Source organism: Vombatus ursinus, unplaced genomic scaffold (genome assembly GCF_900497805.2).
Source record: "Vombatus ursinus unplaced genomic scaffold, bare-nosed wombat genome assembly UNPS02014825.1, whole genome shotgun sequence".
Taxonomy (NCBI): Eukaryota; Metazoa; Chordata; class Mammalia; order Diprotodontia; family Vombatidae; genus Vombatus; species Vombatus ursinus.
The window spans coordinates 4,077,675-4,102,131 of NW_020954603.1; the positions used below are offsets into that span (position 1 = coordinate 4,077,675).

Genomic DNA, 24,457 nt, shown 5'->3' on the forward strand with positions numbered 1-24,457 from the left:
GAGGAAAGGCCATGTAGTACTATAGGTAGAACCTTGGATTTAGAGTCAGGACCCAGGTTTAGATACCACGTCCCTGTGTGACCTTGGGCAAGTCACTGTTTCCTCATCTTTAAAATGAGAGTGGTTTTAGTGGAGGGCCTCTGAGGTCCATTCCAGAAATCTGTGCTTCTCTTTAATGATTCTTTTTTGTCTTCCTTCTCCGCCCCCAAAAGAAGAGTGCCTCCAAATTCCAGATATCTAGCCATAAAAGTCTAAGAGTTGGGCACAAAGTGTTATCACCTCCTTTATAAAGAGGAGGAAACAGTGACCCCCTCGAGATCACATGTGACAGTCCGTGCAAGAACTGTGATCACAGTCCAGGTCTGTGTGTGGTGAAGGTGAAAGAGACTGAGAGTCAGGAAGCCTGAGCCTTAGATCTGACATTTCCTCTCACTGTGTGTTCTTGGGCAAATCAGAGCCCCCAGAAAATTAGGCTAGATGATTTCTTAGGTCCCTTCTCTTTGGCTCTGCCCGCGATTCTATAAAGTTTAAATCTTATTACATACTAGTTCATTTCTGCTGTGGAAGTGCTATGGACTCATGCACCTGGAAGAGACCGCTTTAAGTAAATAATCTACTCCAGTCTGCTCATTTTATAATTTTACTTGTAGGTGGTGCAGGGGAATAGAACTCTGGGCCTGGAGTCAGGAAGAACTCAAGTTCAAATGTTGCCTCAAGATACCTTCTAGCTGTGGGCTCCTGGGCAAGTCACCTAACGTTTGTAAAATGGGCATAATTATAGCCCCTACCTCCCTGGGGTGGTTATTGTGAGGATCACCTGAGATGATATTTGTAAAGTATATCATATACCTTAAAGATTTGTCATCATTATTATTATTACATAAGGAAACTGAGGACCAGATAGGAAAGAGGTCTTACCCAAGGCAGCACTCATCAAATAAGAATTGTAGTATGCTTTTGGAAGGAGTTTTCAGGAATCATTAACTTTAGCAAAGTTGAGTCCATCAGCCTGTCAACTCCACCAGTGTCCTTGACTAGGGTTCCAAGTGTCCAGCAGTAGAAACAATCCCTGTCCCGCTGCCCTGATTCCCACTAGTCTGTGCAACCTCTTACCTCTGCCACCTCTTCTGCAGCCTTATCAGTTCTTTCTCATCAATCAATCTGTTAGCAGGCATTTATTAACAAGCTCCTCCTATGGGCCAAAACAGCATTCTAGGCACTGGGGATCTAAGTACAGAAAAAGAACCAACTCTTCTCCTCAAGTAGTTTATATTGTAGTGGCAGGTACATAAAATAATAATAATAATAATATAACATAATGCAATATACTTATAAAGTATATCAATAAGAGGAGCTAATTGTGTAGTCATTTGGAAGGAGGATAGTACTAGTAGTTGGGAGGATAGTAATACTAATTATAGCATTTATCTAGAGCTTCAAGGTTTGCATTGGGCTATACATGTATTATTTCATTTGATCCTTGTTTCAGTCTTGTGAGTTAGATGTTACCATGTCTATTTTACATATGGAGAAATTGAGTCTGAGAGAAATTAAGTGATTTGCCCAGCTACTAAGCTCATTGTGGTGCCTTCTCAATGGTACCACTAAAGAATATATATATTTCTCAGTACTAATCACATGACATTTTATATAAAAATTGAGTATTGTATTAGGGCACAAAAAAATTACAATAAATATTAGAAAGCAAAATGCTAAACACATCCTTTATATAGATCATAATAGAATTAAAATAGCAATCAATTCAGGCAGCTCCAACAAAAGACTCAGTCCTACATGGAGAATTTTTAGTGTAATTTTAAGTAATAAATGAATTAAAGAACAAATTATAGATAGAATAAATAACTGTGAAAGCAATGATAATGATAACATATACAAAATTCAGAAATGCAGCTTAAGTAGTCCTCAGAAGAAAAATTATATCCCTAAGAATAAATGTCTGAGATGGAATTTGAACTCAAGTCTTCCTGACTTTGCTGTTACTACACTGCACCACCTAGCTCCTGAGCTGTGTCTTAAAGAAAGAGAGAGGGACTCTGGGAGGAAGAGATAAGGAAAGAGTGCATTTCAGGTATGGGAGACAGCTGGTCCCACTACTCATGCCTGCCCTTTCCTGACCCCTTCCCTGCTTATGACTTAAAGCACATATCCCTGCATCATGCAAATTCAGAATTCTACCACAAAAAAATAAAGGGGGAGAAGAAGTAAGCACCAACTGTATTATATTTCTTTTAGACATACTCCATAGTTTTGTCTAAAATTATTTGAGTCTGGTCAGGATCCCGCTCTGACTTGATTCCCCTGGTTTATCCTTTATATTTAAGTCAATCAGCATTTATTAAGCACCTACTGTGTGTCAGGCACTGTGCAAAGAGCTGTAAGAAAAGCAAAGACAGACCCTGTCCCCAAGGAGCTCAAAAATCTAATGGGGATTAGAGAGCATCCTAGGGCATTCCTAGCTTAGCTCACCATCTCTTTGTCCTCATCTTTGTTAGCTGCCACCTTGGTAAAAAAGTTTCTTAAGAGTTTTGTTTTGTTACTGTATATTCTTAGGTATATAATTTTTCTTCTGAGGACTCTTTAAACTGCATTTCTAAATTCTATGTCATAATTATCATTGTCATTCACTTAGTTATTTTTCTATCTGTAATTTATTGTTTAACCTACTTGTCACTTAAGATTTCACCAGTAATTCTCCACTTAGGCCTATGTCTTTTGTTGGTGCTCCCTCAATTGATTGCTATTTTAATTGTATTACTATCTGTAAAGGATGTGCTTAGCATTTTGCTTTTTAATAGTTGTTACTTTCTGTGCCCTACTGCATAGTCAAGTTTTGTTTTTAAAAATGTCACGTATGGGCAGCTAGGTGACGCAGTGGATAGAGCACCAGCCCTGGATTCAGGAGGACCTGAGTTCAAATGTGGCCTCAGACACCTAACACTTACTAGCTGTGTGGCCCTGGGCAAGTCGCTTAACCCCATTGCCTATCCAAAAAAAAAACCAAAAAACAAAAAAAAATGTCATGTGGTTGGTGTTGAGAAATATATATATATATATATTCTTTAGTGGTACCATTCAGAAGGCACCACACTTATTTTGGCTCTAAATTCTCAAAGTTTGTTCAGTTCTGTATTTTATTTTTTGTTTATCTTTGTTACATTTATTAGCTTGGAGGGAGGAACATTAAAGTTTCCTATTATTGTGTTATTATCTCTTTTATCAGTTAAATTTTATTTATGAATTTAGATGTTATCCCAACTGGTGCATTTAAGTTTAATACTGATATTGATTCATTGTGTATGGATCCCTTAAATGTAATGTAGTTTTATCAATTATTCTATTGATATTATGAATTTTTATTTTTGCTTCTTCTGATAGCATTATTTCAACTTCTGATTCTTTGGATCCACCTGATGCATAGCTTTTTTTCAGCTTTGTGCTTAGAATCTATGCTTATCTTTACTTTTAGATTTTTCTTGTAAGCCATAGGTTGTAGAGTTGTGTTTTCTTACTCACTGTGCCACAAATTTCTTTTTTTAAATTTAATTCATTTACTTTTAACAATAAGAGAGTTAGGTTTATATTTCCCTCTATAATATTATTTTTTAATTTTATTTTTTTCTCCTGAATTTCCTCCTTTCCAATGTTAAGTCAGTACTTTGTCCCTACACATAATTTTGCTTTGATGCACCCTTATTTTCATAAACTGTCCCCAGTTTAAGACTCTAGCAACACTGTCCAGAAATGTGCAGGGACTGTCAAGCCAGAGCGTGTTCATAGGGATCTTGGCACGCTGCTTGATTTCCAGATCTCAAAACACCCTTCATTTCTAAATCCAGACAGGAAGATCGTAAAATGCTACATAAATATATGTTCACCGGTATTCGTCTTCTTGTTCATCCTCCTCAATCATGTGCATTTTTTGTGTTATATCCCCCAGTCCTTAAAGAGTCTGCAATTTAATCAGCATGGGCTCTCCATGCAGATTGCAGCCTACCTACAACCTGTAGTGGTCCACAAAATGTGTGGTAGCTGAAAAACGAGTGACAGGCAGGCAGCCGAAGGGTGAGTGTCTTAGGCCCCTCCTCAGAGCCTTCCCGACTTGGTGTAGGACCTTCCAGAGTCCAGGCTCTCAAGACTGTCAGAGCCACGTCCCAGGCTCACAAACTATGTAAGGATATTGCATGCATATTTCTGCCCCCTTTTAAATAAAATCTAAAAGAAAGTTGTGGTTTTTAAAGGGGATGATAATTCAGGAAGGAAGGAGGAAGGGAAGAAAGGAAGGAAGGAAGGAGATTTCCTAACTAGAAAAGGAGAAAACAGTTGCTTTCCAGTCTTTTCTTGACTTTGTTGCAGAAACCTTTTCACCTAGGAAACTCACTCTACCCCTGGACTTTAATGGAAGGGTCCTCCCGCTCTGCAGCCTCTCCGTCTTAATTGGCTAGTTCCTTCTAGAATCTCTGTTTTAAGGATGCTATTGCCATTCCTTTCCCTGCTGCACTGCTGACTCTCCCAGACTTTCTCGTCAGTGCCACTTAGCCATGTTTGGGGCGTAGTGATTATAGTATCGTATCAAGGATATGTGCGGGCATAGCATAGGTCGTGGGAAGATTGACTAGAGCTGTGTCATGGAGGAGCCAGTGAGCACAACTGGGGTGGGCCCAGTTGTTCCAGTGCCTCTTCTCTGGTGCCCAGCCTAAAGTTGCAAAACTCAAGAGCTGAGAAATATCCCTTAGGGTACCTTGGCCAGCCCGCTCCAAACCCTGAATCCTGTCCCTACCTTCTCCTGAAACTCCTCAGAAGAGACTTGCATTAGGCACCCAAGTCCAGAGTTGTGTCTTCAAACAGGTGAGCATCTCCTTGGACTCCAGTGACACTGCCCAGAAGGAGATGTACCCCCTTTACAGCTGGGATTTCTAAGGGATTGGAAGCCCACCTCATGGATTGGGATAGAAATAGCAGGCGGCCTTTTTTTCTTTTTTATGAAACTAGCAGCTCCGTCCTCATGTTGCAGAGTTTGTGTGTGCATTGGGTGCTCAGAATATCTGGCTTTTCAGGTACAGCCTCACACAGGTAATCACTCTTGGTGACATCCCACCTTCCTCCTCTGACGACAGCCATATATTGGACTAGGCTAGATTGTCAGAGCTGGGGCCCAAGGGAGATCCCAGCTGAGGACTGCAGACTGCCAGCGAGAAGAGACCAGACCAGCTAATCAGCCCAACCAGAGTCCTAGAAGGAATCCCCCTTTACACTGTACCTGATAAGTAATCATCTAAATTCTGCTGCAAGACCTCCAGAGAGGGAGAATCTTCACCTCCCAAGAGGTGATTAGACAGTCCTAATCAATAGGAAGTTGTCCCTGACATTGGTCCTAAATCTGCTTTTTGGAAATAGACACCCATTGTTTCTAGTTCTATCCCTTAGGACCAAGCAAGTCTAGCCTGACTTTGCTGTGACTATCCTTCAGGTACTTCAAGGTGTCTGTCTCTGTGACTCTCTGGGCCTTATTTCCTCATCTGTAAAATGAGAAGTTTGGACTGTGTGACTCTAAGGTCACTTCCACCTCTAATCCTGTGATCCACCCTATGTCTTCTCTTCTCTGGAGTAAACATCCCCAGTTCCTTTAACAGATCCTCCTATAATTTGGACTCAAGACCATCTACCATCTTGGCTGACCTCCTCTGGACGCTCTGCCCTCAAGCCATATGGCCCAGAACTGAATGTAGAACATGAGATAAGTGGGACTATGATCTCCCTGATCCTGGAAGCCGTTCCTTCCTTAATGCATCCCAAATCACATTAGATGTTTTGGCCGCCATGTCATGCTGCTGACTCATATTGAGCTTGCAGTCTACTGAAATGCTCTGGTCTCTTTCAAACTGCTATCTGTCCATGCCTCCCTCATCTTATGCCTCTGAAGCTGATTTTCTGAACTCCATTATAAGACTTTATGTTAGCCCCTATTGAATTTCATCTTGTTAGATTCAGCCCAACGCTCTAGCCTGTCAAGTTCTTCTTGAACTTGAACTCATCCACTGTTAGTCGTCCCTGCTTTGTGTCATCTGCAAATTAGATAAACATACCACCTGCCTTTGTTCAACTCATTAATAAAAATGTTAAATGGCACAGGGCCAGGCACAGATCCCTGGGGAACACCTCTCTTGCCAGGATGACATTAAAACATTACTCATTGAGTCCCAAATCCATTGAATTGGGATAGCATCTAGCTTATATCTCTCCATCTTTCCCCACTAGAATAGCAGTAGAAGCTTTATCAAATGCTTGATTAAATCTGTATCAGCTCCTGTAGCATCGCTTTAATCTGTTAGTTCAGTAACCCTGTCAAAAAAGGAAAGAAGGTTAGTGTGGCATAACCCTAATCTGGATGAAGCCATGGCAGCTCTCTGTGACATGGCCTCCTTTTCTAAATGTTCACTAACCATTGCTTTAACGATCCTTTCTAGACTTTTCCAAAGAATCAAAGTCAAGCTCGTTGTCTTATACATTGAAGCTCACAGTTCTGTTCTCTTTCTTGAAAATTTGTATTATTACCCTTTCTCCATCATTTTTCAGAGATTATAGTGCATTGGAGGTCACATCTGCTAGTTCATAGTGTATCTGAGGTTATAGTTCAAATTCATCAAGCTCTTCTTTCTTATTGTTTCCCTGTGTTTCTTGGGTATCGGTCCTGTTAGCCATTTTTCTTTGGTCATTTGCAGGGCAAAAGTTGCTCTCCTTATCTGATAAAACCGCCTTCTCTCTGTTGTCAGTGATCATTGCCCTGACCAACCCTATGTCACGGGTCTCATCCTTTCTTTGATCCTTCTCCTTCCCTCTATATTGGGAGGAACCTTAGGGATTATCTTGTCCAATATCTTTTCTTGACATGTGAGGAAAATGAGCAATCCTGAGGTCACCCAGGTGGCAAATAAAAGGCAGATTGTAGACTTGAACCCAGATCTCTGGCTTGAGTTCTACTCCTTGAACTATCAAGCCACACGCCCTCATTTGTTAGGGGCGGTATCCTCAAAGTGCTTGGTTTGTATGTTTGTGTTAAGCCCCTTTTCCTCTCTGCACAAAATGGTTTATTTGCTGATCAGCAAGCATAGAAGTAAGTCTAATAGAATCAGTCCTTCCATGGTGGAGAAAGGGACCCCAGAGGATGTCTGCTCCAACCCCTCCATGAAGAACAATTCTCCTCCATGACATCCCTGAAGAGAGATTTGATTCAAGGTGATAAAAAGCTGCATAGTTAATTAAAAGATTCCCAAGTTTAAAACCAGCGAGTTAAGCAATTAAATTACTATAAAATACCTTTGAGTTAACAGCTATTTTAAAAATACCAAAACGAATTTTTAAAAGTTTGAGCTGAAAATAGCAGAATATTTATTGACCAAACTCGTTCTATTTCAACTCAGTAAAAGTGTTTTAAAAATGAGATGTTTTGCTCCCCTCATGCACCCTTTTAAAAGTCTTAAATCCAAGTTTTGTCCAACTTGGACAGGCCCTCTCTTGCAGGTTTTCAGTGAGGCTGTTTCTCTGTATGGGATGGAGCCCAAAACATATAGGACACTGAACCGAAACTCCATTTTGTTACATCCTCTTAGGTCCTGGAGCCTTCGTACCTTAAACACACACTACCTTCATCACTTTCTTTATATTTCAAAGCCCAGCTCAAATTCTGTCTCTTCCAGGAAGCCTTCCAGGAATTCTCAAGGAATTAATGATGTTTCCTTCCTGCCCTCACTTAACAAGTACCTTTCCTGAGCATCTTCTTTTGTTCCAATCTATATTGAAATTATTTTTAAAATAATATTACAACCTTGCTTAGGCATAAACATAAGTCATATCTCCCCCCACTAGACATTAAGAGTCTACCTCCTAATTATTTTTGTCTCTTTTCTAGCACCTATTGTGCTTTGTTGAGTGAACATGGTTGGTCTCAGTCATAGTTATTGAACAGGTTTATAATTTATGAAGTCAAAGACTCTTGTGAGTGAGAGAAGCCTTTGAGAGTCAGTGTGGAGTAGTGGAAGGATTGGTCATCAGAAGACCTGTGTCATCTTGGAAGTGCTGAGCAGCATTTCCCCATTTTGTTGGCCTTGAATGTGTCCCATGAACAGGGATTATTCACCTTGTTTGTGTCATGGGTTTCTTGGGCAGGCAGGCAGGCTGGTAAATTCCATAGTCTCTTTTTCAGAATCATGTCTTTAAATGCATAAAATAAGACACATGTTACAGAGGAAACAAATTATATTGAAATACCAATATCAACTTTTTTTTAAGTTCATAGACCCACCCCCCCCAGGTTAAGAACTCCCTGTCCTAGAGCCTCCATTTCTTTATCTACAAAATGGCAATAATAATGTCTACTCAGATTAAAGTTATGAAAACCAATTGCAGAAGAATGAGTGAAAGTGGTTGGAACACTAAAATGATGCCAGCATTGGGTATTCTTAGCTCATCTAGTTCCCTTTTTGACAGAGAAGGTGACCTGTTGGGAACAGGCTGAGCTAAGTGGCTTCTGAGGGTCCAAGAGTCTGAAAGTGAGGCCCAGAAGAGAAGCACCGTGCCTTGGGTCACGCAGCAGCGAGGTATCAGGTCCAATACTTGCACTCAGACCCCTCCCACTCCCAGTCTATCCTTACATCTTCTCTGGCCAAAGGCGATTCACACAAAGTCAACAGCAGGTATTTATATCCTGTGATTCATTCCTCCATGGACGTCCTCCACTCCTTTGCCAACCTTTGTTTCTGTGCCCGGCTTTTTACTCTGGGTTTTCAAATGCCTTTGAGTTGGCAGTGGCTAAGACTCAGAAGATGATAACACAAACCCCTTGAGCCAGTAGGTGGTGGGCGAGAAGTTTCATCAATTGAGTTTAGGCCCTTGGTTTTATCGGTGTGGTACCTCCTCTGCCCAAGTTTGATGCCCACCTGTCTCTTGGCATCTGGTTTGATGAGATACTCTGGCCCAAAATTGTTCATTGCCTCTTGGCCTCAGCTCCTCTGGTAATGAACGTAGTTCAGGCATCTTTGGGATGGCAGATACACAGTCCAGCTCCGAATCCTCCCCACCTTATAGAACAATGTGGCTGGATTTGCTTTACGGAAAAGAAAACAGCAACTTCCCATCGGAACTGTCCAAGACTGAATGGGATGCCTTGGGATGTTTTGAGCTCCCTGGCAGTAAGGTACTTACTCAAGCAGAGGCACCATGTTCTAGTATGTAGAGCATTAAATATGGAATCAGGAACACCTGGGTGGTTCATAGTCTATCTCAGACACTTACTAGCCCTGTGATCCCGGGCAAGGAGCTCATCCTCGCTGGACTTCACTTGCCTCCCCTGTAAAATGAGATTTTGGTCTTGTTGACTTTGAGACCCATTTTAGCTCCAAATCTGGTATTCTGGAGAGCCGCTTGTCAGGTATGTTGTAGAGGAGATTCAGGCACACAGTGTCTTTCTTTTTGTTCATATTTTTTTGCATGCCCAGTCCTTAGCAAAAGGTGGTAAACACATAAGAGTTTGTTGACGGATTGACCCAGGTGCCTCACTGCCCTATGAATGAGTGTCAAAGGTGTTGGAGACGGACAGAATGAGAAGTGACCCCAGGACATACCCTAAATATTTTGGGGTGCCAACTTTAACCATCCTAGAAAATCAGGTCCTTTTCTTTTGATCTGTCTTTCTCATGAAATGAAAGAATAGACAAAAAGCAGTTTAATTCAGCCTTCTAGTGAGTCGGCTTGTATTTAGAAAGAGCACAGAAGAGCTGGGCTTGAGTTCTGTTTCTCCCACTTATTAGCTTGTAGGAGCTTAGAAAAGTCACTTCGTAGTTAGCTCAAGCACCACCTTCTACCTGATGCATTTCCTCACTTCCCCCCCTTTTCCAGATACTGGCATCTCATCCTTACCTTGAATTTATTTTGCATATATTTGAGTGTGTGGGTGTGTGTGTATATGCATTTATATGTATCTCTATATGTATCTGTGTAGACACATATGTGTCTATGTGTTTTCTCCTTCAGTAGAATGTGAGTCACTAAAGGGCAGGGAGTCTTTGCATCCCCAGTGCCAAGCGGAGTATCTGGAACATTACAGTGGCTTAATAAAGGCATAAATTGAACTGTATAAGCCTCAGTTCCCTCATCTATAAAATGGGAATGATAATCTTAACAAAGAGAATACTTTTTAAATCTTAAAATGTGATAAAAACATGAGCTGCTGCTGTGACTATCACAGATCAGTAATGGAGAGGTAGAAGGGACCTTAGAAATTAGCTGGCCCAACCCCCTTTGTTTTCCAGGTGAGGAAACTGAGGCTCAGAGAGAGGAGATAAGGTGCCTCAGATCACATAGTCAATCTGTCAGCCAGCATTCAATATTTATTATGTGCCTGGGTCTGCGTTAAGAACTAGAAAGAGGGGCAGCTAGGTGGCGCAATGGATAGAGCACTGGCCCTGAAGTCAGGAGAACCTGAGTTCAAATCCAGCCTCAGACCAAACACTTGACACCTACTAGCTGTGTGACCCTGGGCAAGTCACTTAACCCCAATTGCCCAAAAAAAAAACAAAACCAGAAAGAAACATAAATTTAGTTGTGCAACAGGACCTGCCCTTGAGGGGTTTCCATTCTATCAGAGGAGAAAACATAGACCTATATCAATAGATGCAAAAGATATTCCAAGTAGACAAGAGGTGCATTTGGTAAGAGGATACTAGCAGCTGGGAAACGAAGGAAGGTTTCGTGCAGTGGGGTGTGTAGGCCGAGTCTTTCAAAAAACCAGAGATTCTGAAAGGTGGTTGGAGGCAGGGGGAAGAGAGCTGAGAGGTGGAACAGCAGGGTCATTCTGGCTGGACCGTAGTCTGTGTGAAGGAGAATAATGTGTCATAAGGCTGGAGAGGTAGGTTGGGGCTAGCTTCTGAAAAGCTTGAAATGCCCAACATGGGGGCTTATATTTGATTCATGAAATAAGAGGGGAGAGTCTCAGACCTGACACTTACTAGCTGTGTGACCCTGGGTAAGTCATTTAATCCCAATTGCCTTGCAAAAAAAAAAAAAAGAAAAGAAATAAGAGGGGAGCGACTGAGGTTTATTGAGTAAGAAGGACAGACATCATCAGACCTGGGCCTTAGGAATGTCATTTTGGCCACCGAGTGGAAGATGAATTGGAGAAGTGGGAGACTGGAAGAAACAATTAGAAGTCAGGAGTACCTGTAGCGGCGTAGCGATTGTGTGAGTAGAGAGAAGGGGAAGGATAGAAGAAATATTGTCTAGGTACAAGTGACAAAATCTGGCACTTGAGTGGATATGTGAGGTGAGAGTAAGGGGTCATGGATGGCACTGGGATTGCAAATCTAGGGGACTGGAAGGCTGGTGGTACCCTGGACAGAAATAGGGAGGTTTTGGAGGGGGGAGAGGGAGGAATAGAATGAGATCCTCTGTGAACGTGTTGAGTTTGAGGTACCTATGGGCTATCCAGTTTGAAATGCCCAGCAGACAGATGATACAGGACTCAAACTGTGAGGAAGGACTGGGGCTGGATATATCAATCTGAGAATCATCAGCATAGAGAAGATAAACCCAACTGGAATTGAAGCTATCTGTCATAGTAACACCTAATGGAGGGCGAAGTGGGGGCTATCAGGAAATCATGGAGCCACTTCATGGGGTTATGGTTTCTCTTTCCCTGTTTCAATTAATATTGAGATAATAAACCAAGGACTTGGAAGGCCCTGTCCCCAAAGAAGCGTGTGCCTGTCACATCATGCGCATCCATCTATCTGAGTGTCACGAAGAACTTAAGTCAGGCCCCATGTGCTATTTGAACCTCAACCTCAAAGAAACATACTGTGAAACTGACTAGAGTCTTTGAATTGGAAGGGATGTTAGGGCTCCTCTGGTTCATGCTCCCCTTTCCAGAGGTACACACTGATGTCATGGTCCTCATGGAGAACAAAGGACAAACAGTGACCTGTGAGGAGTAGTAGCTGCCCCGATGGGGAACCAACCAGTTGGCAACTCGGCTTCCTTCTTTCCTTCTTCCTTTTTCCTTCCTTCATTCTTTCCCTCCCTCCTTCCTCTCCCTCCTTCTCTCCCTCCTTCCTCTCTCTCTGTCCACAAAGGGAATCCTTCAGGTACTCTGCCCAAAGGAATATGAATTTTGATCTCTGAAACCTTGCAAGATATCTTGGGGTTTATAGGCTAGATTTCTTTTTTGACGACCATACCTTAAACCCAGATCATTCTGGCTCTCTTTGATAGGCGTATAGTAGGTCCCAGCCCAAGCCTCCCTTGGTCATTGTTTGGATTCTGATGGTTCAGAGTGAGTATAAATAGCAGTTATTTCTGTTTTGACCAGAAAGCCTGAAGGTCTTCCCCTCCCAGATTGGTTATAATAATAATAATTATTATTATTTTTAACTAGGTAAAAGACGACATTCTTTGCCTCATTTTTTACCTCGCCTTAACCACTGAATGGGCATTGCTTCAGACAAACTGACACCTGGGAAAGACCTTAGCTTAAAAGGTCCAAAGTCTTCTACTGCATCCGGGACCATCTCCAGTCGTCCTGATCTATATCTTGCCACTGGACCCTGATGGTTCTGGACATGAAAGTGAGGCTGGTGACTTTGCACAGCCCTCCCTCACTTAAATCCAATTCACTTGCAAGTCATGACATCACCTTCCTGATGTCATGGTCCTCTTTGAGAACAAAGGACAAACAGCTGGACAGTCCTGAGAGCTGACTTCATCAAAAGGATGGCCCCGAGGTAGTCCCTGAAGGTTTGAGGTGGGATATGCCCACAGGGGCAAACATCAACTAGGGGGCATTCCAGCTTGGAGGAACAGTACGTCAGAGGCACATAGAAGGGAATGTTGATGAGTTTGGGGGTTGGTGGTGGGAAGACTGGCCTGGTGAGAGTGGAGAATCATATTGGCAACAGTGAAAGATGCAGAAGTGGTGTGGCACTAGATTAGGGAAGGTCTTTGTGCCTTTTTAAGGCAAATTCTTTCACGTTTGTTTGCTCTCTCCCTGTTTAAGGGTGATAAAAACTTAGGAGTTTGCCCATACTGTTGAGGGCTTGGCTGGGGAGATGAAAGTGATTTTTTTGAAGCTTTAGGAATGTTTTCTGAGCATTCACTTGAGTGTTGGAAAAAATCTCCCTGATACCCTTGAACTTGAGATAGTTATAACTCAGAAATCCTTTGGCTCTCTTATTAAGTTTCCTGGACCCTTGTCCACTGAGATAACAATGTAACATCCGTTCAGCCATCCATATACATATATGTCAGTCTTTTCATGTAGATGAAATAATTTCATTCTTTTAAAATAATCACTGATATTCATATAATGCTGCAAGGTTTTCAGTGAACTTGACATACACATCATCTCATTTGAGCTAGGTAAAAATGGAATTCTAACTAGATGGCACAGTAGATAGTGCCAGGCCTGGAGTCAGGAAGACTTCTCTTCCTGAGTTCAAACCCAGCTCCAGACACCTACTAGCTATGTCACCCTGAGCGAGATACTTAGCTCTGTGTGCTTCATCTTCATCATCTGTAAAATGAGCTAGAGAAGGAAGTGGCATACCACTTCAGTATCTTTGCCAACAAGACTCCAAAAGGAGTCATGAAGCATTGGACACGACTGAAAAATGACTAAACAACAAGAAGAAAAGAAATGAATTAAGGCCCTATCGATGAATGAGCAGCATTAATTAAGCATTAAAAACACAAATAAAATGATATTTTGATTGGTTATAATACACACATTTTGCAGATGAGTATACAGAGTCTCATAGAGGTTAAGTGACTTGCCTATAGTCATGAGCCAGTAAGTATAAGAGGGAGGATTTGAACCCAGATCTCCCTGACTCTAAGGCCAGCCCTCTATTTATTTTGCTAGGCTACTTGTTTAAATTTTTTAAAGGTATGTTTATACCTTGTCTCTAAGATCTGATTACTTGCTCTTTGATGTATCCTACTTTGAGGTATGGGCAAAAAGAGGATTGAAAAGGAGTAATGGATAGCACTGGGGTACGAGAAGAGCAACCCCCCTCCCCATTATGTACAACAGGATCCACACTTGTGTCAGTCAAAAGAACAAGCTGAGTTTCTACTTGATTTTTCTTCCTGTTCAAATCCCATCCATCCAGCAAAGCTAATTTCAAGGCTTATAAGTTTTACAAGCACCACAGCCCAAGATAGGAGTGGGAGGCTGGTTGTAGGAGCCGAAATTCAAACTGGGATATCGATACTGGGTGAGAAGGCAAGATTGAGGGTGGGTTGGGAGCTCACTGCTCGGCTGACTCAGCCCATCCCCCAGAGCATCTGCCTTCTCTGGCAGCTGTGTGAATTCCCTAACCCTTCCCTGTACTGATGTGTTGGTGTGGTACCCAGTCACACCACTGGGAAGGCTTTGGGTTAGACCTTTGAAGGAAGGAATTCTGCCTTGGATTAATTCCGTCCTTTGGCCCCAGTTACTTTTTCACCGTTCTCCAGAGGGTGGCTGACTGTTATTCTCAGGATTTTGGAGATAATCCAGAAGGATTAAATTTCCAATGCTGTTTCTCCTGAGCCCCTATCAGTATATTACACAATCAGCCTGACTGACATAATTGCTTTTAGAAAAGGTATTTATGAAGAAGGTACAGTAAGAATAGTTAGTACAGAACATGCCCACAAAAACCAGTGGCACACACCCTCTTACAAATAAGCACAGTTCCTCGGGAAAAGTGCTCTAACTTAGAATACAGAAGTAGTAAGGCATATGTGTAGACTTAAATTTGTGGCAAAAGTAGCATTCTGTGGCTTGAAAGTCCTTTCTTGAGTCCATAGCTGACATTCTTCTCCAGTGTAAGGGCTCAGGTTTCTTTGCGTGACTCTTGGTCTGCTCCAATTTGTTCTCAGTGTCTCTGCATTCCCAATACAGATGCTGCCATTAGCCACTGACACTGGTGGATTCCCCAGCTATCATTGATAGGCATCAAGCATTTATCAAGTATTTATCATGTTCAAGGCCCTGTTCTAAGCCCTGGGCATACAGATAGGAACAAAAAGAAAGCCATCATGGGGCTTGCAGTATAATGAGAGAGTTAGAGAGTGTGTGTGAGGTGAGGCGGTACGAGCTGAGGCCTGGTGCAGAAGTCCAGAAAGTCAGAAACAGAGTTAGGAAGGGAATGAAGAGTGACCTCTCCCCCAAATGGAGACCCTGGAAGAAACTCTCCAACTGGAGAAGGGACCTAGCCTGGTGGAAGGATGCCCTAGGATGAGAAAGATGATGGATGTTCCAGGGTGAGGCTGTAGCTGAGACAAAGTGCTGAAATATGGAAAGCCAGAAGGCACAACCAGGATGAGAGTGAACTCTGAATGTGATGACACATACTTCTGATGGGACCTTTGATCTCACCAGGTTACCTGGATGCTTCCATTCTGTAATGCATGTTTGCCTAAGATGAGGAAAGAATGAGAGAGAGAGAGAGAGAGAGAGAGAGAGAGAGAGAGAGAGAGAGAGAAGGAAAAATGAGGAGGAGGAAAGAAAGGGGGAGAGAGAGAGAGAGATGTATGTGTCCACAGCCACCATGACCAGGTGGGAAACAGAGGGACTGGCTTTTCCCAACCTGGCTCTTGAAGGAACCGCTCTAAGTAGCCCCTTCCACTTCGGAGCGAAGATGTCCAGAGAAAGGGATGGGCACTCCTTTTGTATATATGCTGAGTTCTGGCTAAGCAACCTCTGGATTATCAGTTGTTTGGGCTCCACAACCAGTTAGAACTCTCCAGTCTCTCATAACCAGAAACAGGCTCCCCCCACCCAAGTTTCCATATGTAAGGAGGACAGTGTGGATGGACCATGGAGTACACCGAGGGAAGTTGTGTAGAAAGGGCCAAGTTGTGAAGCCTTTGAGTGTTTAACAACTGGAGCCTAAGAAGATCTATCAGGATATGCAAGGGGGGGAGAGGGAAAGGAGACAGAAACAAATAGACTAAAGTGAGGAGTCTCTTAAATTTTCTCAGCCTCAGTTTCCTCATCTGTAAAATGAACGAAGGATGAGAATGAGAATAGCACCTACCTCTTGGTTGTTTTGATAATCAAATGAAATAATATATGTAAAGTGCTTTGTAAACCTTTAAGATACTGTGTCAGTGGAGGGAGGGAGGGAGAGAGGAAGGAAGGAAGAGAGGGAGAGAAGGAAAGGAGAGAGGAAGGAAGGGAGGGAGGGAAGAAGGAAAGGAGAGAGGAAGGAAAGGGAGAAGAAAGGAAGGGAAGGAGAGAGTGGGAAGAAAGCAGCATTTAATTAATTGCCAGCTGTGTGCTGTGAGCTATGTTAAGCACTTTACAAATATTATCTCATTTGATCCTCACAACAACCCTGGAAGGTAGATACTATTATTAATCTCATTGTATAGTTGGAGAAATTGAGACAAAGCGGGATGAGTGGCTTGCCCAGGGCCACACAGCTAGTATGTGTCTGAGGCCAGATTTGAATTCAGCTCTTCCTGATTCCACGCCCAGCGTCCCATCCACTGCATTGCTTAGCCGCCTCATTGTTAGTTAGTATTATTAATAGGTGTTTGTTGACTGACCATCCTACAATTATTCACTTGCTTTTTAAAAATATTTAAGTTGTAAGACTTTATGTTTATCCTTATTCGATTTCATCTTAATTGATTCGACCCATTTTCCCCAGCTTTGTGTCATTCAGTGCATGAATATGCGTTTATTAAATTCCTACTGTGTGCCAGGCTCTGTGCTTGACAAAGTAGAAACAATCCTTGTCCACCTCAAAGAACTTTTATTTTATGGGGGGTCAGGGGGAACAACCTCATTCCCATATAAGAACACATGCAAGTTAAAGATGCCACCTAGCAGGTCATCGGTGACCACGTGAACAGGACTGGACAGATCGGACCATGTCGGACCGCCCTCATCTAGGCGAGTGGGAGGAAGTGAGCAGGCCTTAGCCCAGAGTTTGCCTCCCTCCCCTTCTTCCTCCAGTTATCAGCATCTTTTCCACTCCGATTCTATTTCAGGTCTGTTTGGGTGAATTTATCAGTGTTTTCCCCTAGCCTGGCTAACGGCAGAGGGACTGAGCAGGCTGTGAGCGGATCATTCACACCCACATGGTCAGGTGTTCACTGCCCAGGGATTTTGTCATTTTGCCTGGAGGTGCAGAATTTCAGCCTGAGCCAGGGATTCTTCCATCCACCAAAGGGCCTCACTGCACTTAGATGTTTTCATCCACAGTAGGTGCCCATCTGGCCTGGCCTCAGGAGCTTGAAAGAGAGAGGAGAAATAAAGAGCGAGGTGGGCAGGATGGCCCCGTGAAAAAGCTGACTCGGGGCGCCTGGCTTTTCTGTGTTGGTGTATGGCGCACTCCCCCTGATGAGCCCCACTGGTACTTCCTGTCCCCTCTCGGATGCAATTTAAAGCGTTCTCTTTGCCTTGCAAAGCTGTCTTCCCTGTCTTCTCTCACACTCTGTAGTCGGTCTGTATCGCGCTCCTTACTGTTCCTAGCATACCACCCTCCATTTCCCATCACCAGGCCTTTGCATGGCCTGTTCTCCATGCCTGGAGTGCTTTCCCCCCCACCTCTCCTCCTTCAATACTCAGCTTCAAATCCCACCTTCAGTAGGACTTCTGGGCCCCTCCAACTGCTAGGACCTTTCCCTTGGAGCCCCTCTTTAACATGGATATGTCTTGTTTATGCCTAGTTGTTGTGTCCTTGGACCATGAGCTCCCTGAGGGCAGGGCCTGCTTTTGCTATTCTTTGTGTTTCCAGAGCTTAGCCCAGCATTTGATACATAGTAGATGCTTTTAAATGCCTTTTGATTGTCGATTGAATGTGTAGTAATAGGTCAGTTGCTTTAAAGCAAGGGGGAAAATGAATTAATGATTAAAGAACCTTTTTATCCAGCTCTAAAATGCAGACAAACACATATGTACGAGCCTATGCTCATTATAACCCAGCTCGCTCTACTCTACACTAAGCAGTGGGATGTCCCAGCCCAGACCTTCTCAGGTTACCCTGAGCAACCAGAGTTACTCTGGATACTTGAGTGGATCATGTGAATTTTCTTTGTGTATCCAGGTTTGGAACCACATTTGCAGAAGCCATATCCTTACCCTTTAAAGAAGTGAAAAATTACAGATTGGGGGACGGGGTATTCAGAATGCATGCAGTTGGGGTGGGGGAGGGGAGAGATGGGGTGAAAATTTGGAACTCAAAATCTTGTGGAAGTGAATGTTGAAAACTAAAAATTAATTAATTAATTAATTAAAAAGGGAGTGAAAAATTTCTCTTCCTAGGGCTTTGATGCTCTGGAGCACAATTTGGAAGGAGCACAATTCAGTGCTGGCATGGTTTTTGAGTGATTTAGCTGGAAGTTCTGATGATTGGGGCAGAAGAATTCACCAGTCAGATGTGCCCAGAGTTGGATTTTCCTCATGTTTTCCATATCCTACGCTCCACCCCGCCCCCTCTCTTGAATGTCTAGTAAATTGGGTTTTTCCTTCGGTAAATGGTCTGCTGTCAGCTTGCTTGGTGATATTATGTTGGGGCCATGGGTGGGTACCTGTCATATGCCTCTGTTTGATGGCAGGTGGCAGCCTTTTCTTGGTGTTTCCTCCTGAAACACTGACTTCTCAGCTTCAGGGCAGCCCTGGGGTCTTCATGGAAGGGGCAGACCAGTCAATCATATGGCAACCAGTAGTCACCAGGCATCCCTGCTTGACCATCAGGGAGGATCCCAAGGAATGTGGATGTGGGAGGCAGGTGTACAAATTTCTGATTTCCCTGCCCCTAAAGGTCTTTTGCTTCTGTATGCTTTCCATCTTAGGGGCATCAGATGGTCCCCACCTAAGAGCATATGGGTGATTGACCTTCTATAAGAACTTGAAAAGTGAGGTGTATTTTTAATCTCCGTGGATGTCTGCCTAATTTTAGATAGGCTCCTGTCTTCCCCAGAAACAGACACCACTTCCCTTGTTAGGAATTCTCCTACATAAATTCTCACTGGGGGCTGCGTGTCAGGAGGGAACAAATTGTCACTTCTTTCATGTGTTAAAGGTAAGTCAGGAGGAATTTCAGAAAGAGGCAGTTGTGTTGTGGGTATTAATAAAGCGCTTCAGAAACCTTTGAGCACTATGTAAATGTTAGCTATTATTTTGTTTTTGTTTTTGTTTTTAAGTGGCCAAGGATTCCTGGCTCCATCTTCTGATTTTATGATATTCTCTCTCCCTCTCCCTTTCCCTCCCTCCCTCTCCTGCTCCCTTCCTCCTATTCTGTCTCTCCCTCTTCCTCCTTCTCTCTTTGAATTGGGCCAGAAGTGCTAGCTGTAGACCTGGTCACCTTTCTGAGGTCGATACATTGGGTGAATGTGACCTACTGAGAAGCGTGTGCTTCAGAGGAGCTCAATGGAAGTAAAGGATAATAACCTGGATGCCATTTAAAATAGCGACACGTTGTGTCTGGAACTGTCTGTAAGCACTTAGTCACTGAAAGGAAGCATGGGTTTAAATAGAAAAGACGATAAAAAGTGTTTTGGTACACGATTCTCTTTTTTTAAATGGCTTCTGTTGTCTTCAAGGTAAAGTTAAATGAGAAAATTGCAGGATATAAGTGTATTTAATTAGATTGATGTAATCTGGCTGCATAAAGCCCAGAAAAAATGAGAAGAAACTGATGTTTTAAAACCAAAGACATTCAGGCCTTGCTCTTGTACTTTTCGAAATGGAGCCAGAGAAGGCTTTGGAAGTGAGCGAGAATTGTGTAATTGACAAGGGCATAGCCCTCACTATTCACTGGCAATATGGAGTGAATGATACGTGGTGGGAGTGCTTGATGCCACATGGTTGTGGATAATATCCTGTCCCATGTCACCTCCAGCATCCCCCTCCTTAATCTATCTAATGAAAGATAGGCTTAGCAGGTTGCATATACCACCATATTCTTTCAAAGTCAGAGTGAGGAGGGAGAGGGAAAGGGGGGAGATGGGGGCAAGGGGCGAGTTTAACTGATAGATTGATGTGTGTATATGTATCTCTTCATGATATATATGTGTGTGATCTATAAAATATATACATATACACATGCACATACATATATATGTGTGTGCGTGTGTGCATGTGTGTGTGTGTGTAAATGTTGCAGAGAGGTGGTCTGACGCTTATGTAACTTGATACGTTCTTGAATGTATGGACAGGTATCTTTCTCCAGCATTTTTAAAAAATTGATTTTTAAATTAGATTACATTTTTTAAAAAAAAATCTCATGATACAAACCCAGTTGTTTCCTAGGGTCCCCTCCTACTACCAATATCAACACAGACATTTACCAGCAAAACAGAAGCTGTTGAGCTGATTTTGGCTGCTGAAACGGGCTCTCGTCAAGCAGCAGTGGCATGCTGTTTGGTCTCCCATCAGCGTCACTGGCACTCTGAAGGAGGCTTTATATAACCCTTCTTTCCTGGCGTGCGATGTCCTTTCATTTCACTCATGGCGGCCCTGCCTGACGCCCACAGTGCCTGGACACTCAGGCGAGTTCGTGTGGCTGTCCCGCAGCCATGCTGCTGAAAGGGAGGGAATGTCAAAGACGTAAAGTTTCCGAGTGATATTTTTAGCTGATGACACATGGCGGAGAGAGCTGATGGACTATTTATAAGCATTAGCATGGTTGCAAGCACATTATTGGGTTTGGAGCGGTTGCCTGTTTTGGTGGTGGTGATGGTGGTGGCTTTTCTTAATCAGGAACCCCACCATTGTTTCCTCTCATTTCTTTTTAGACACATTGCCCCCGTCTCCTTATAGAGCAGCCAAACCCCTCATTACAAACGTCTTTCACTTCTGCCTTTGTACTGCGATCTCACTAGTTGATTCTGGTGGAAAAACTATTTTGGGGGAGGGGGATTTTCTTTTGGGGGAGTGTCCAGACTGAGGTTACCTGGCAGCTGCTTCAAATTCTAGCAGTAAACTTATTGAGGCCCCACACTGGAAGGGACACTGAATCCAGAATCAGTGGATCTGGGTTCAAATACCACCTTTGACAATTCGAATGCTTTGTAACATTAGGCATGACTCTGGGTCCTAGTGAGCTCAGCTTATTATGAGAGGGTTGTACTCGATGGTGACCTTTCCATCCCTAAAGCCATGATCTTTTGACTGGCCTTCCTGTTTTCAGGATTCTCTGTTGATTGGGCCATGAACTCATATAGCCAGTGAGACCAGCCCATGGTGGTGCCTTCCATCTTGCATGTGGAAGACAGTGATGTCTGGTCTTTCAGTTCACTGTTGTACTGTGTATATATTGTGGTATTGTAGTATCATTCCCTCAGTTAAAGGCATAATGGAGAACGTTTTTGGAAACCTTCATGTTTGCCGTCACAGTTGGCCATGGCAGTGGTCTGCAGTAATGGGTGTGCTCATGTGCTCCCGATCCTGGGAGCCTTGCCTTTCTCTCTGAACATTCTAAGTTCTCTTCTGTCTTTATTGTTTCAACAGGACAGAGTTTAGGGTATGGATTTGTCAACTATATTGACCCGAAGGATGCAGAGAAAGCCATTAACACTTTAAATGGACTCCGACTCCAGACGAAAACCATTAAGGTAAGAGGATGCCAGAGCTGTCCGTCTGGCCATCTGCCTGCCCACCGTCCGGGCCCCGGGAGAACCAGAGCTGGCCTCCCTCCTGCCGCCATCGCTGTGTGGTATCTCCTATCCAAAATCAAGGCAGGCCCCTTGGTGGCTGGATGAGCATTTTCATCATCACCCCCACTCCCACTGCCCTCGCCCCCAGCCCAGCTGCAGCTTTTTCAGGTTTTTATTTATAGACAAAAACATTAGCAAGGATTTTGAGCATTAACAGGAATGGGGATGTTTAAAGAAACCAAGCACAAACAGCCAGAGGTAAAGGAAAATGCCAGTGGGTTAAAACAGTTGGCAGACAGCTGACGGAGGGGTCTTGGCCAGTGGTAAGGCATAAGTCTAGGCAGTCTTGGATCAGTCCCTGGGTTGTCCCCTGACTCATCTTTGTGTTGACGTGGGCGCCTGAGTGAGGATGAACAGGAGAAAAGTGCACCTCTCCCATGACCTCAATTCCTACCCTCTAGCGTACTGGGTTCCATGCTGGCCAACGCCTAGAACCAGTCTTCCAGGCTCTCTTGTTCAGAACGATGGGGTCTGACAAAGCATAGGACGAAAGGAGAAGCCCCTCCCCGAATGGGACCATAGAGGTAGAAGCTACAGCTCTTGACTTGTGGGAGCATGAAGTGAAAGCTTTGAATAGAATAGGCTCAGTTATCCGAGCTGGTTGAGGGAATCCTCTCTGAAGTAGGATGGCCCATCAAAGAGGGAGGGAAAGGGGAGGAAGATAATCTGATGGGGGGGGCAGTGATCTTTCGGTCTTTGGTGCAGATGTGGCATGTTCAGGAGGGATTCTCCCAGCTCTTGCAGAGCAGTTTTACTTTTCAAACTGAGTTTAGCTCAGACTTATCTTAAAAGGTGTTTGCCTTGTCCAGGCACATAATGACAGGTAGAGGGAGGCCCATCAGATTCTGGATGGTAGGAAGAACACCAGTTTTGGGTTTTAAAAAATCAAATAGCCAAGGAAAGTACATGGACGGATTAGCAAGAGTTGACTCAGTGCTTGATGTATCTGCTATGGGGAGGGGCTGGGCAGGTGTTTGCCTTCCAGAGGGAGCTCCTCCCATCTCGAGACTGGTCAGTCCAGTGGGCTGCCATGCTGTGGTCAGTCAGTCTTTCTTCTAGGCACTTTCACCCTTAGAAAGACTCCCTGACTTTGAGCGGAAGAGTCCCTCCTTCCCCACCCCAGGGTCGCTCTTCTCTTTGGTTTTATCCAGTACCTACCTCCATACTCTTGAGTCCAGTGACACTGTCCTCCAGACTATTCCATGGATGCTCCATCTCTCAGCTCCAGGCATTCTCTCTGGCTGTCCCCCATGTCTAGAACGCCCACCCTCCTCATCCCTGCCTACTGCCTTCCTTGGCTTCCTTGAAGTCCCCACTAAAATCCCACCTACAGGAAACTTTTCCCAATCCTTCTTAATCCTAGTGCCTTCCCTCTCTTGAATTATTTCCTATTTATCCTGTATATAGCATGTTTGCTTGTTGTCTCCCTCATTAGACTGTAAGCTCCTTGAGGGCAGGGACAGTCTTTCGCCTTTCTTTTTGTTCCCCAGAGCTCAGTGAGCCTGGTGGTGGTTAGTGACAGACAATATTGATAACTATCTTCAATCCCCTTCCAGAAGACCCTTTGGCTTTAAGCTCCATTTTACAGATGAAGAAACTGAGGCTTGGAGAAGTAAAAAGTTAATGATTGCCTCTTATCTCACAGTCGCTCTGGATAGCAAGCCTACAAACACTAAAATGTTTTCTCTTCCAACGCTCTATATGAAGAGTCCATCAGGTCTCGGCTCATAGGGCATCTGAGCTGGGAGAGACTTTAGGTTCATTTTATAAAGGGGAAAATGGAGGCCAAGGAAAGTGACTTACCTGTGGTCGCACAGAAATGTGTAAATCTCTATAAAATAGGCCAAATTCCTTGTCTGGGATGGTTCACATCGGGTTGCTTTAAAACGTGTGTATGTGTGGGGCAGCTAGGTGGCGCAGTGGATAGAGCACTGGCCCTGAAGTCAGGAAGACCTGAGTTCAAATCTGGCCTCAGACCAAACACTTGACTCTTACTAGCTGTGTGACCCTGAGCAAGTCACTTAACCCCAATTGCCTAAAAAACAAAAAAAAGAAGTGTGTTATGTGTACGTATGTGTGTGTACACACATACAGAGAAATTAAGGGACTTTTCCTTTCATCTTTGGGCAAATCTTACTCTTCCTGGGCCTCACTTTCCTCACTGTAAAATGAAAGGAGCAGATGACGAGACCTCTGAGGTCCCTTCCCACTTGATGTCCCCATGATCCCTGAAGTCTTCTGACACGTGGGGGCTTTTCTGTCCCACAGTCATTAGGGCTTGAACCCAGGTCTTTGTGACTGTAATGCTGGCTCTCCGTCCACTAGGCAGCACTGTCCCTCTGGTTATAGTTATGTAAATGGGAGGGGTCTTCAAGACCTTCCAGCCTGCCCCTGCCCTCTCCCCCTAGTCCCCATGTTATGGTACCTCACCTCTAAAAGTCGATTTATAGCACAAAACTAGCCTGGTGAGGGTTTTGAAATTTTGTTCACCAGGGTCTTAGTTGGGGAATTTCTTTAAATAATCATTCCTAATTTGGATTTTAAGAACAAATTAGATTATTTTAGAATTCTGTTCCAGAGTGGAGTCTTATTCCCTGAGATAGACAGGCGCTGCACCCCCTCACAGAGAAGTCACATTAATTCCCCACACGCGCACTAGGATTAATAGGGCGTGTGTTCATGGGTGGGTGGCTGTGTACACACACACACACACACACACACACACACACTCACA

General features: G+C 43.7%; 1 protein-coding gene across 4 annotated transcripts in view; it reads left to right on the top strand.

Annotated features, from left to right (window-relative positions):
* ELAVL4 (ELAV like RNA binding protein 4) overlaps positions 1–24,457 on the top strand; it is a 72,714-nt gene that overhangs the window by 23,104 nt on the left and 25,153 nt on the right. For all 4 annotated transcript variants that reach the window (XM_027838095.1, XM_027838097.1, XM_027838096.1 and 1 more), the window contains one exon: positions 21,518–21,621. In XM_027838095.1, coding sequence (XP_027693896.1) covers positions 21,518–21,621 — 104 coding nt within the window. The remainder of the gene's footprint in view (positions 1–21,517; positions 21,622–24,457) is intronic.